The sequence below is a fragment of the Rutilus rutilus genome (genome assembly GCF_951802725.1).
Source record: "Rutilus rutilus genome assembly, chromosome: 19".
NCBI classification, from domain to species: Eukaryota; Metazoa; Chordata; class Actinopteri; order Cypriniformes; family Leuciscidae; genus Rutilus; species Rutilus rutilus.
Window position 1 is genome coordinate 34,363,701 of NC_140232.1, and position 15,317 is coordinate 34,379,017.

At 38.5% G+C, this 15,317-nt stretch overlaps 1 protein-coding gene across 1 annotated transcript in view; it reads left to right on the forward strand.

Annotated features, from left to right (window-relative positions):
• Nucleotides 1-15,317, forward strand: part of dtx1 (deltex 1, E3 ubiquitin ligase) — a 47,860-nt gene that overhangs the window by 22,327 nt on the left and 10,216 nt on the right. The window contains exon 3 of the mRNA XM_084388621.1: nucleotides 5,532-6,240. Within this exon, the coding sequence (XP_084244747.1) occupies nucleotides 5,532-6,240 (709 nt within the window). The remainder of the gene's footprint in view (nucleotides 1-5,531; nucleotides 6,241-15,317) is intronic.

Sequence of the window (15,317 nt, forward strand, 5' to 3'; positions counted from 1 at the left end):
GGCCCCCTTCCTGTTCGCAGGAGTGATGAGATAGTTAGTAGATTGTGTTCACTGAATCGCTGGCTGTCTGAGTGGTGTCCGTGTAATAATATAGAATTCATAGACAATTGGAAAAGTTTTTGGGGCAAACCTGACCTGTTGAAAAGAGATGGTATTCATCCCTCCTGGGATGGTGCTGCTCTTCTATCTAGTAATATGGCTCATAGTCTTAGAGCTCAAACATGACAAATTGGGCACCAGGTCAGGAAGCAGACAGACTGGCTAAACCAACCGTCTGCTAGCGGCCTCGCGTCACCCAGGTCAGATAAATCCCATCACATAGAGCCTCTTTCACCTAGCTATCATCATATAGAGACTGTGTCTGTTCCCCGATTTTGGAAATCCAAAAAATGTTTAAACCTATCTAAGGTTAAAAATTTAATTGATGTTCAACAAATAAAAAACAGCTATAATACAGATGAGCAAATGCTAAAGCTTGGGTTGCTGAATATTCGATCGCTTACTTCAAAAGCACTCATTGTTAATGATATGATTTCAGATAATAACCTAGATGTGCTGTGTTTGACAGAAACCTGGCTAAAACCAAACGATTACATTACTTTAAATGAGTCCACCCCGCAAGATTACTGTTATAAACATGAACCCCGTCTGAAACGCAAAGGGGGTGGTGTTGCTGTAATTTATAGTAATATTTTCAAAACCACTAAGAAATCAAGTTTCGAATATAATTCTTTTGAAGTGTTAGTGCTTAATGTAAAAATATATAGTATAAATGATAAATCACGTTTGAGATTTGTGCTGGCTACTGTATACAGGCCACCAGGGCACCATACAGACTTTATCAAAGAATTTGCGGACTTTCTATCAGAGTTAGTATTGGCTGCAGATAAAGTACTAATTGTTGGTGATTTTAATATACACATCGATAATGAAAAAGATGCATTGGGATTGGCATTTAAAGACATTGTAAACTCAATTGGAGTTAGACAACACGTGTCAGGACCTACTCATCGTCGTAATCATACTCTAGATCTAATAATATCACATGGAATAGATGTTGATGCCGTTGAAATTCTGCAGCAGAGCGATGACATCTCAGATCATTATCTAGTCTCGTGTAAATTACATTTAGCCAAGGCTGCAAAGCCGACTCCGTGTTACAAATATGTTAGACCTATCACTTCTGCTACTAAAGATTGCTTTATTAATAATCTTCCTGATCAGTTTCATCATTTTAGCATCCCGGATAGCTTAGAAAAACTTGATATTGCAACAGAAACTTTTAACTCTCTCTTTTCCAGCACTTTAGACACAGTTGCTCCTTTGCGCTTAAAGAAGATTAAAGAAAATAATCCAACGCCGTGGTACAACGAGCACACTCGGGCCCTTAAGAGAGCAGCCAGAAAAATGGAGCGCAACTGGAAGAAAACAAAATTAGAGGTATTTCGCATTTCATGGAAAGAGAGCTCGATTGCTTACAGAGAGGCTTTAAAAGCTGCTAGATCTGCTTATTTTTCAAACCTATTAGAAGAAAATAAACATAATCCTAGGTATTTATTTGAAACAGTGGCTAAACTAACGAAAAAGAAAGCTTCAAACACAGAAGGTTCCAAGCAGCACAGCAGTAATGACTTTATGAACTTCTTCACTTATAAGATTGATAATATCAGGGATAAAATTATAACTATGCAACCGTCTACTACAGTATCGCATCAGGCAGTGCATTGTAGTCTCCCTGAGGAAAAATTTGATTCATTCATTGCTATAGGAGAGGAAGAATTTACTAAACTCGTTAAATCATCTAAATCTACAACATGTATGTTAGACCCTATACCGACTAAGCTACTGAAAGAGATGCTTCCAGAGGTCATAGATCCTCTTCTTAATATCATTAATTCCTCTTTGTCTCTAGGATACGTACCAAAAAACTTTAAGCTGGCTATGATTAAACCGCTTGTTAAAAAAATGCAACTTGATCCTTCAGAATTAGTCAATTACAGGCCGATCTCGAATCTACCCTTTCTGTCAAAGATACTAGAAAAGGCAGTATCTTCACAACTATGTTCCTTTCTAGAAAGAAATGATATCTGCGAGGATTTTCAGTCCGGATTTAGACCATACCATAGTACTGAGACTGCTCTCGTTAGAGTAACAAATGATTTGCTCTTATCATCCGATCGTGGTTGTGTCTCTCTATTAGTGTTACTCGATCTTAGTGCTGCGTTTGACACCATTGACCACGACATTCTTTTAAATAGACTAGAAAACTATGTTGGCATTAGTGGAATTGCACTAGCATGGTTTAAATCATACTTATCTGACCGTTATCAGTTTGTAGCAGTAAATGAAGAGATGTCTTATCAATCACAAGTTCAGTATGGCGTACCACAAGGCTCAGTACTAGGACCGCTGCTGTTCACTCTGTACATGCTGCCATTAGGAGATATCATTAGGAAACATGGAATTAGCTTCCACTGTTATGCCGACGATACTCAGCTCTATATTTCTTCAAAACCTAACGAAACTTACCAATTCACTAAATTAACAGAATGCATAGCTGATATAAAAAACTGGATGACTCGTAATTTCCTACTTCTAAATTCTGAAAAAACAGAGATTCTAATTATTGGACAAAAAACTTCCTCACGTAATAACCTAGAATACTGTCTAACACTTGATGGCTGCTCTGTTAAGTCTTCGTCGTCGGTTAGGAACCTGGGTGTGCTCTTTGATACCAATCTTTCATTTGAAAGTCACGTGTCTAGTATCTGTAAAACCGCATTTTTCCATCTTAAAAATATATCTAAATTACGTCATATGCTCTCATTGACAAATGCGGAACAATTAGTCCATGCGTTCATGACCTCAAGGCTAGATTATTGTAATGCTCTACTGGGTGGTTGCCCTGCACGCTTAATAAACAAACTACAGCTGGTCCAAAACGCAGCAGCTCGAGTTCTTACCAGAACCAGGAAGTATGACCATATTAGCCCGGTTCTGTCAAAACTGCACTGGCTCCCTATTAAACATCGCATCAATTTTAAAATATTGCTGATTACTTACAAAGCACTAAATGGTTTAGCTCCGCAGTACTTGAGCGAGCTCTTAACGCATTATACTCCTTCACGTCTATTGCGATCTCAAAATTCCGGCCAGTTGATAATACCTAGAATATCTAAATCAACTGCTGGCGGTAGATCCTTTTCCTATTTAGCACCAAAACTTTGGAACAGCCTTCCTACCATTGTCCGGGAAGCAGACACACTCTGTCAGTTCAAATCTAGATTAAAGACACATCTCTTTGACATAGCGTTCACATAATACATTATAGACTTCTATAATTCAATATTAGGCTGCATAGATTAGGTCAGCTGGAACCGGGAACACTTCCCATAAATCCTGATGTACTTGTTACATCATGAGAAGAATGGCATCTACGCTAATTTTAGTGTCTTTGTTTATCCCAAGGTTTTCCCGCAGCCTGCCGGATCCAGGCCGTTTCCAGATCTGATGAAGGACCTTCGCCTGGACCCGATGTCAATGCAGTGCTGAAGGGCCAACTAGTCTCTCCCTATGGAGGATCCCTTTCCCACTCTACAGATAACGCGTCGTCGGGAAAACTCAATTTGCGTATCTACCCCGAATTGATAAAATAAAATAAAATTCTGAATCAAAACTATAAGGAAACACCAGTAATTTGTTTAGGTTTGGTTTGTAGGGAATTCCAAACCTGCACACATATATTCAAACGCACATAACTATAGAACTCGTTCTTAATGTGCATCTGAACGCCATCAGCGTTTCTCACAGGTTCGCGTTTAAAGTCTGTGTAGAGAGAATGGTGTCTTCTTGGCGGCCCTAATTTAAAAACAAATGATCGTTGCGACGGAAGCGAATCAATCAAAACTAACTTTAGCTGGAAAATAACTTTATTAAAGAACCGCTATAAAGCCAAAACAATCTTACGTTATATTATACATTTATCTCTGTGAAGCTGCTTTGAGACAATCTACATTGTTAAAAGCGCTATATAAATGAAGATGACTTGACTTGACTTGACCCTATGAATTAAGTTTATTTTTCTGACCCCACTGACTATATATTTTTTCTTGTTTAGCCACAAATTCACTTAATTTTGATACATTTTTCATTAAAGCTACACTGTGTCATTTTCTAAGTTGATTCTTAGCAAAAACACTTTGTTCTTTCAAAATTATATGTGCTCATTAATGTGTAATTACTTCTACCAACTAATCAAGTATTCTCGTGAGCGTAGAATCTGCCATTCAGAATACATACGTGCGAGTCGCTCGAATGGTGGCAGCTGTGTTGCGCCTCCATCTTGAAAATACATTAGCCAAAGAGGAACATACCTGGAAATTCAAGCTTCCCCTTTCGCGCTTTTACACTCAGTGGCACCGTGACGAATGCGAGGGGGAGATTACTCGCGACTGCCGGCAGATTTCCCTCTACCTTTAGCTTTCCCGCGCACCTCCGTCACATCAACTGATCTCTGACTCTGCTCACGGAGAAAATGATGTAGCCTACGCTGTAAACATTGCATTACTCTATTAATCTCGTACAATATACAGAATAACGATAGCACTGATACTTTACTAAGATTAGCTTGCATTCGTTTGGGAACCTGAAAGCTGAAGTTAGCAATTAAATGGTACCAAAATAACGAATACGTAAAACTATTATTCGTTTTACATAGAGGTCATAACCTTCATGTTAACGGACTAAATAAAATGCAATTTGTAATAGTTTTCTAAAGTAACCTCATCACTTGAAGGAACACTCATGGACGAAGTCGAACTGGAAGCCATGTTAATCTTGTAATAAAAGATGGGAGAAAATCTTACACAGTGTAGCTTTAAAGTCCCCCTGTAGTCAATAATTGTATCCCTTAAAACTCATCTTTGATCACCAAAATGAAATTAAGCATTTTTTCCTTTTAATAAAATGTCTAAATGCCTTCAAATATCTTGAATGTAACTGGACACCCTTGCCTCATTTAGTATGCGCAGGTCTATGAATATGCAAATGAACCCCGCCTCCACTCACTCAGCTCAGAGATCCACTGGTTGACGATCACGCGTTGATCTGATTGGTTACAAGGTAGTTTGTGACGTCAGAAACACCAGCGATTTCAAAGCGTGTGTTTGAGACTGTCTTTGGTTCACTGCAGTTTTAAGGAGGAAATACTCAGCAATGGTGTCGACTTATGAACTTACACATGCTTTGTCTTAAAGCATATTAAAAACACCACATAGACATATAAACAACATTAAAAGCTTGTTTATTTTAAACAAGTCTTAATATCTTCAGTCATTTTGCTTCTCCAGGAAATGTATCTTGATTTAGGAATGCTTAGACATTTGTGACATGTTTTGCTTAGTGAGAACAGGGTTGATAAATGAGTAAAGTTTTTTACATTGACATTTTAATGCATTTGGCAGATGCTTTTATCTTGCACTGCATTAGTTCACTGTATTAGTTCTTCATCAGTTCTCTCTCTCTCTCTACAGGCACAATGCGTCCCGTCCAGCGCAATTTCTACGACCCGTCCTCGTCTCCAGGAAAGGGCATCGTGTGGGAATGGGAAAACGACTGTGGATCCTGGACTCCTTATGACATGGAGTTGTGCGTGAGCATCCAGAACGCGTACGAGAAGCAGCACCCCTGGCTGGACCTGAGCTCGCTGGGCTTCTGCTACCTGGTGGACTTCGACGGGATGTCCCAAACCAACCGGCAGAGTCAGAGAAAGCGGCGCATTCGTCGGCGGATGGACCTCGCGTATCCGCTAATCGCCGGATCAATCCCCAAATCCCAGTCCTGGCCCGTGGGCACCAACTCGGGAACCCCGTGCACATGCCAGCAATGCATGCTGGTCCACAGCACACGGGCCGCGTCGAACGCCATCTTGGCTCTGCAGCAGAGACGACGACTCTACGGGACGGACCCGACGAATGCTGTCGTCAGGCAGAGCAACACCTTCGCTGGCTCCTCCCTCTGGTCGCCCACGACGACTGTTGCTAGGGGACACCATAACAACATAAAGGTCGGTGGAGGTGGAGGTGGGAAGATGGAGATGAACGGGGGGAGTTTCTCGTGCGTTCCTGCGCTCGTGACGCTTCCGACCAATCACACGCTTACTATTAACGGGCAGAATAATCTGAACCGGCCGGGAACGCAGCGGATCACGGTGACGACGAGCAGAGGATCCATTCCTCCAGGGTAAGAGATCTATCGTTCTATCGTTCTATCTATCTATCGATCCATCGATCCATCTATCGTTCTATCATCCATCTGTCTATCTGTTGTTCTATCTCATTCGATTGTTCTATGTATCGTTCTATCTATTGTTTTATCTATCATTCTATCATACTTTCTATTGATAGATAGATAGATGGAGAGATTTATGTATGATTCATTTGAATATCTTTATTTTGAGCTGTTTTCACTCTTTTTGCATCACTTTTATTTGTTTATTGATGCTTTTCAGTTTTGTAGAGATTGATTGCCTTGAACAGGGAAATAATCAATAGTGTCCTTTTGCACTGTGACAGTGAATCAGTCAAACACACTGTGAAACACACACACACACACACACACACATCCCCTCTCGCTCTCTCGCTCTCTCTCTCTCTCTCTCTCTCTCTCTCACATACACACACGCACACACACTCAAACGCATTGTTGCTGTAATGCATCTATAAATCTTGTCCTTTCCTCTGAGCGTGTGAAAATCATTGTTTGAGTGTGTCTTTGGTCGAGTTAAACCGCATGCGAGTGTGTGTGTGTGTGTGAGAGAATCGTTTGCCATCCAGGCTGTGATACACAGGGGGAAGATGAATAATGGATCAAGGCAAAACGGAGCCTCAGCAGAGAGAGAGACACACACACGCACACACACACACACACACACACACACACACACACTCACACACACACACACACACACACACACACACACACACACACACACACACACACACACACACACACACAGTAAAGCACCTAATGAAGGGGTGTAAATCCTAGGAAATGTGAAGTTGCGCTGAAACCACAAACACACTTCAGCAGAAACACAGAGAGCGGCGCAGAGACGAAGAGAGACCGATAGAGAGAGTGTAAAGGCAGATAAGTTTGCATTGTTCCCAGGCGAGCGGTTCCACACACAGGATGAGCGTGGTTCACACACACACACACACACACACTCATGCAGATAGCGTGGTATAAACAAGCATCACGTGCAGTGAACACACTGTCGATCTCTCAGCTGTGTGACATGAACACACACACAGACTACAACAGTGAACATCTCTCATAGGTTTTCACACTAATGCAATGACATTGTCTATTCACTACCACTGAAATAGTGAAATCTGGCGAACAATTTGCTGTGTAACAGGTTTCACTATCTGTCTGAAACTATTTTGACCATTTTTACTGCGGCGTTTACCCCTCATAAATAATAAATACTGATAAATCCTTGTCCGACAATGAAGATATACAACCTGAGAATCATTTTCCCGGACAGTATTCCAGCAATCATGTTGTGTTTTCACACGATGTTCTTCTTGTATTTCAGTACAAATATCTAAAAATTCTTAAATCAAGATGCATTTGCTTGAGAAGCAAAATGACTTGATAAATGTTTAGATGTTTGTAGTGGAAAAAGACAAAAATACTAAGCTAGAAACTAATTTTTTTGCTGTGGAATCAGCTGTTCAGAATCAGACGATGCCATATTCACGAATGAATCACTTTTGAACTTTACAAACGGCTCAGTTTGATTCATTCGCTCAAGTTCACTCAGTTTCGAGCAGTTACATTGAAATAATACCAGGATACTTTTAAAACAGAGAACACAAAGAGCATCAGATGAAGTGATTTTTACCTGCAATCCCTTTTAGGAAATGTTTGTCATTTGTCAGCAATGAAGCAGATCTTTATTGTACATGCAGCTTGTGAACGACTCTATTGCAGATAAAGACAATTTACATCCCATATTAATAACAGGATCAAAAGAAAACTATCCAAATACGGGTACTGTTGTTTTTTGATGATGTAAGGCTAGAAACACTTCTGGTTATGATGTTTTGAGGCCGGTCATACAGAAGGAAGTGTGTGATTTTTGCACCGCCACTAGAGGGCAGAGTCGGACCGATTCTGATGCCAGAACTCACCATGGTACGGGATCCACAGTTTCACCAAAACACCAGAGTTCAGTTTTCCTCTTGACTCATTTATGCGATTGAACGTTTGTGAGATTAGTTCCCTCTGAAGAGTTTTGAGGTTAGTGAGTGTCAGTGATCTGTGTATTTATTTCATTTAGCATTTTAATGTTTTCATGTCTGTTTGTTAATGTGAGCTTTGTGAATGCAGTAATTCATTTAGTTTTGTATAGTAACGAACGTTTTTATTTTGAAGTTAAAAATTAAAGTGTGACCCATTAGAATTAGGGCATCTTATCTTACCTTACCTTATCTTATATACCTCATCATAACGTAATCAATAGGCCTATTTAGCAGAATAATTTTTTTGTTGTGTTCTGTTTGTTGTGTTACAGTATGTTGTGTTATGTTGTGTTATGTTGTGTTATGTTGTGTTATGTTGTGTTATGTTGTGTTATGTTGTGTTTGTTGTGTTGTGTTACAGTATGTTATGTTGTGTTATATGTTGTGTTGTGTTACAGTATGTTACGTTGTGTTTGTTGTGTTGTTACAGTGTGTTATGTTGTGTTTGTTGTGTTACAGTATCCCTTACGAAAAAAAAAAGTATACTTCAAGTTCATTTTATGAAGTATACTTGAGTAATGTTCAAGTATATTTTTAAGTATACTTTATGTAGTAAGTATACTAATGTCAATATGTACTAGTAGTAAACTTGTAAGTGTACTATTTTAATACCGCTTGGGACTAAATTGGCCCACTTGAAGTATATAAAAGTATATGTTTAAGTGTACTATAAGTGTAACAGTAGTAAACTTTAAGTGCACAACTAGTTCATAATTATGTTTCTCATTTGTACTGCAAGTGAACTTATGAGTATACTAGTAGTGTACTATTTTAATACTTGTAGCAACTTTGAAGTATACTCTCAGTAAACTACTAAGTTTTCTTTAAATGAACTTAACATTATACTTACAGTTTACTATTTATATAAAAATTTTGCACTTGCAGTAGGCCTATACTACTATGTTCAAATGTTATTTTTTTATACTTGAAAAATACCTTTAACTCTACTTTAATTTTAAAAACCTTTTATTAGCTTCATGTATGTTACATTGTGTTGTGTTACAGTATGTTACGTTGTGTTGTGTGTGTTGTGTTACAGTATGTTACATTGTGTTGTGTGTTGTGTTACAGTATGTTACGTTGTGTTGTGTGTGTTGTGTTACAGTATGTTACATTGTGTTTGTTGTGTTACAGTATGTTATGTTGTGTTAGTTGTGTTACAGTATTTTATGTTATGTTGCATTTTATGTTACAGTATGTTGTGTTTGTTGTGTTACAGTATGTTACATTGTGTTGTATTGTGTTACAGTATGTTACGTGTTGTGGTGTTTGTTATGTTACGTTGTGTTGTGTTTGTTACGTTGTGTTGTGTTGTGGTGTTTGTTGTTACAGTATGTTATGTTGTGTTGTATTGTTATGTTATCATCATAATGTAATCTATAGGGCTGCCCTCGACTAAAGATTTGTCTAGTTGACTAGAAGTCGTTCATTTAAGTGATTAGTCGATTAATCATGTGAATATTAATAAGCCGAATCATAACAATGAACCTTTAATTGCCTGTCCCGTACACAGCCTCGTCAGCGCTCACACACACGCAGAAGGCTCACCACAGCGCTCCGGCTAAACCGATGATGATGAACGAGTCGTGAATAAACAGCAGACTGTGAACATTTGAATAATTTACAGATAAACGAGTGTTTCTGTGTTCTGGTCTGCAGTGATGAAGTCGACGATCATGACTCGTCATCTCCGCAGACGTGCACGTGTCTATATCCACGCTTCACAACATAATCTGAGAATAATAGTTTTCCATTTGAATCGGTTCATTAAAATAGAAGCTCAAGCTTTCGGCAGATGTGTTTCTCACGTCTGTGTTCATGCTCATGAGTTTCGGGTTATTTTTTGATGCGCTCAAGTTCACAGAGACCGAGGCGGCAGAACGCACAATATTTAGTTATTGTGAGTGCACACAAATACAATTCGTCAGTTTCATATGACGTATTAAGCTACTCTTAAAGGAACACTCCACCGTTTTTTGAAATAGGGCTTATTCACTTTCTTTCCTACATTTAGATAGGTGGGCAAATGCATTTTTGTCTCAGTGCATGCATTGTTTTAGTTTGACAGGGTCGGCGCTAGCTTAGCTTAGCATAATGAATGGAATCCTTTGTTGCCAGCTAGCATGTCCTGAGTAAAAGTGATAAAAAATAAAAATAAAAAAACACCTAATTACTTCTTGTGGCCTGCGTATTCACAACAAGTACAAATAGTGATGCAGATTAACACTAGGCGATTTCCTAGGCAGATATTGACTTATATACTAAGGACTATATTAGGGGGAAGCACAGGCGAAGCACTGCTACTTGGGCGTGATATCTCTGCGCCCAAGTAGCAGTGCTTTGCCTGTGCTTCCCCCTAATATAGTCCCAAGTCAATATCTGCCTAGGAAATCACCTAGTGTTAATCTGCATCACTATTTGTACTTGTTGTGAATACGCAGGCCACAAGAAGTAATTAGGTGTTTTTTTTTTATTTATTTTTTATCACTTTTACTCAGGACATGCTAGCTGGCAACAAAGGATTCCATTCATTATGCTAAGCTAAGCTAGCGCCGACCCTGTCAAACTAAAACAATGCATGCACTGAGACAAAAATGCATTTGCCCACCTATCTAAATGTAGGAAAGAAGGTGAATAAGCCCTATTTCAAAAAACGGTGGAATGTTCCTTTAATGTAAGACCAGAAATGATGGGGATATCTGTGGCGATAGCCAACAATACATTGTACGGGTCAAAATGATTGATTTTTCTTTTATGCCAAAAATCATTAGGATATTAAGTGAAGATCATGTTCCATGAAGATATTTAGTAAATTTCCTACTGTAAATATATAAAACATGTATTTGTGTGAGTGAATGCAGCACAATCGCCAACATAAATGAACAACTTCAAAGGAGATTTTCTCAATGTTTCAATGTTTTTGCCTCAGATTCCAGATTTACAATAGTTGTATCTCGACCAAATATTGTCCTATCATAACAAACCATACATCAATGGAGAGATTATTTATTCAGCTTTCAGATGATCAATAAATCTCAATTTCAAAAATGTGACCAGGGTCACTAATAGCGCTAATAGCTTCCACACAAACACTTGAATATAATTAAAGGACAAGTTCGGTATTTTACACGTAAAGCCCTGTTTTCAGATCGTTTCTGATGAAATAGAACGGTTAAGATTGACATTTGGACACATGCTGCTGGCCCGAGAGTTTTCGGTTTCTGTGGTCGCACCCCCCACCTCCACAATGGCTGCATAGGTGCACTGGAACAATCCTTCCTAAAACGCATTAAACTTTCGTTTACAAAGACGTGAAACTCACCGAGTGGTCAGGGGTGTTCACTGATATGCTCACACAGAAATCTCTGCAAAAGATGCTTTCCAACAGGTGTTTTACCATTCGTTGTAAAACTGTGGACCTATTTTTCCAAACGCCTCACACCCGTACGTTCTTCCGTTGAGAGCTTGAATAATAGACACTCCTACAGAAAGAACACAAACAACCCCACTTCCGGCGGAGTAATACCGTACCTCACAGCACATCCAATACAAGTCAATGGAGTTGGACAAAAACTACGATAACACCTGTTGGAGAGCATCTTTTGCAGAGATTTTTGTGTGAGCATATCAGTGAACACCCCTGACCACTCGGTGAGTTTCATCTCTTTGTAAACGAAAGTTTAATGCGTTTTAGGAAGGATTGTTCCAGTGCACCTATGCAGCCATTGTGGAGGTGGGGGGGTGCGACCACAGAAACCGAAAACTCTCGGGCCAGCAGCATGTGTCCAAATGTCAATCTTAACCGTTCTATTTTATCAGAAACGATCTGAAAACAGGGCTTTACGTGTAAAATACCGAACTTGTCCTTTAAGCAGAATCATAGAAGTTCATAGAACATCCCTTCAATTATGAATATAGGCCTATGTATGATTCATAGTGTTGTATGTTGTAATTCATATATATATATATATATATATATATATATATATATATATATATATATATATATATATATATATATATATATATATATATATATATATATTTATATATATTAATCATTTAGTACGTTGGTGAAGTGCTGACGTAAGTGTATTTGACGCAGGTTGGTCTTCTAAAGAGCTTCAGAACATCTGCCCCATCTCAGTGTTGTGTTTGGCTTTAGATATAAACACTAACGGTTTCATAGTTCTCTTCAACTCAACGACTGACTTCCTGTTTCACTTCCTGTGAGCGAGTGTGAGATCAGAAAAGGAAGTGTGTATTGTTTAACGAGAGATGGAGATGATGGATTCGGATGAAGACTCGTCGGAGGACAGACGGTAGGACCGTTCTCATGTTGGTTCAGTGACTCAATCACGACTGACGGCTTTGAGATGTTTAGCAGAGGAGAGATGAGACATGAGACGAGACGAGTGTGAACGTTTCCTGATGCGTGTTGATACGAGACGCTCTGTTTTACTCCATGTTAACAGCTTAACTCTGTTTGCAGGTGTATAGAAATGGTTTCACTTTGTTTTATTTGAATGTAAACAACAAGTGGACAGTTTAACCCTTTACAAAGGTTTTTACTTTAAGTTATGTAGGCTAATAACTCCTTTATCAGATGTACATTTCAAACATATTCATTATTAATCTAACGTATAGGCCAATTGAGCTGAATATTTTTTTTATTCTATATTTTATTTTATATTTATTTTATCAATTCATTGAGTTATGTAATAATTCCATTTATTAAATGATCTATAGGCTAATTGAGAAGACATTTTATTTTATTTTATTTTATTTTATTTTATTATTTTATTTTATTTGATTACATTTCAAACATCTTAAGTAATCATTTTAACCATTTTAACCATTTTAACCAGCAGATTTAAGTAATCATAGACCAGTTGAACAAAATCATTTTATTTTTATTTTTTTATTTTTATTTTTTTAAATTTGTAATTTTATTTTTATTTATTTATTTTTATGATTCCATTTATTAGATGACCTACTGGCTAATTGAAGTACTTTGGAGTTTCAAATACCGTTGTTAAACATTCAGTATCATAGTGTGTGTGTGTATATATATATGTATATATATATATATATATATATATATATATATATATATATATATATATATATATATATATATATATATATATACTCAGTTTACATCAGGATTCACTCATCTAGACTCAGTGAAATCCAATATTAAATCCAATTGTTTATTACCATTTGTTATAGTGTTTATTTATCCATAAAAACTATGTATGAACATAAACAGACTGAAGCGGCCTGGTTCTAAATTATTATCATTCCAATGCAGCCACATAGCAACACCTTGGCAACCACCCACAACATCCTAGCAGTGTTACTTTAATATAATTGAGATGCTAATAGTTTTCATTAAAGCTACAATATGCAATAATTGTTTGCCGCTAGAGGGCGCTAAATTCTAAACAACAACAACGGCGTAGCTTGATGACGATGTGAAGGAGCGTGGAATGATGGGGACTGTCGTTTTAAACTCCACTGTGGATGTAAATCAGACGGGAATAGAAAAATCATGTTCATGGATGAGGCTAAGTTCTTTTTTTATAATGACATGCTTTTTGTGGCGAGGGGGGCGTGTTATGACATTCTATATAGATCAGTGGGTTCAGCGCGGTCTGTAATGGGAGAGAGAAGAGACGAGTAGGTCAAGTGCAAATGACGAACACCTGTGTCTTATTGCTGTGATCCGCGTGGAGAGACCGCTTATAAGCCGCGCGCTGGAACGAGAGAGAATTGGACGCAGAGAAAGAAAACCGGTGGATCCGAGCTCTCATTTCTCAGTTTTGTGCCGTCGCGGTTGCCACGGTGAATGCGCGTTGTGCGCGACTTTTGTTTGTTTTGCTTTATTTTAATAAAGTACGAGTCCCAGTCACGCCGACCCCTGTCTTCTTCCTTCCTGACTCTTGAACCTCATCACACTTTTATTTCATTAAAATGAATTAACCGCAAGAAAAGTAATGTTTAATACTACATTGGTTATCATAGATGTTACTGTATGTCGAATTCATTGCTGTGATAACGCGGCGCAGTTTTACGTGTTCTAAACAATCGTTGTAAAAGTACATTCGAACATACCCACATCATTTGCCAAAATACTGATTAATCTTTATGTATAACACATGCTATATTTATTTACATGGCCATAAACACCAGACGTGATAGACAATGTCAATAAACTAAACACAAACCTAAAGCAATAATACTTCCCTTACATAAACATAACTATTACCGAATGCTACATTTGGAAAATATAAAATTAAGCATACTTTGTCGACAGAACCAGCTGCAATCGGTAAAGAATAATTGTGTTCCATAACGACTGCACAAACAAAGCTAACGTTTGTTGCTTGATAGACGCTACAACTACAACTTCCGCATTTGTCCAGTGCTGCGTTCCAGTCCAAAATTGTCATGCCCTTTCACTCGCTAACTTCCCTCCGTCTCGTTCACTCGGATGTACGTCATTGCGAGTGCCCACTACTGGCGGAAACTGCAATGGGCTGAACTGGAACGCCCTAAGCCCTTGATCACTCAGCTGTGGAGTTGATTTATTATGTACATTTTTTTTTCCCTTTAAGAATATGTTTAATGCAGCATCCAAATGTTTATAGGTGTGTTTGGGTTGTTTTAAATAAAAAAAATATATAATTAATATATCATAGAGTTGTCTGTTGTGGTGGTGATTAGATGAGATCTGTGGTGACGTCACAATCGTACTGCATTGTGGGACATACAGGTGCCTGAAGTGTACATTTGAAGCAGACTCGCTCCCTCGGTCAAAATCGAGGGAACGAGGGTCTGTCCATATAAACTTCTCTCGTCCACTTCACGAAGTGGAACGCACTTCAAAATGGCGGCAGGGATTCCCCCGAGGGGAAGTGCTTAGGGAAGTTCGCAAGTGCGTGTCTAAAAGTGGACTGGAGCGCAGCACAGGACTCCACGCAGTACGAGCGGACACCGAGGGTAACG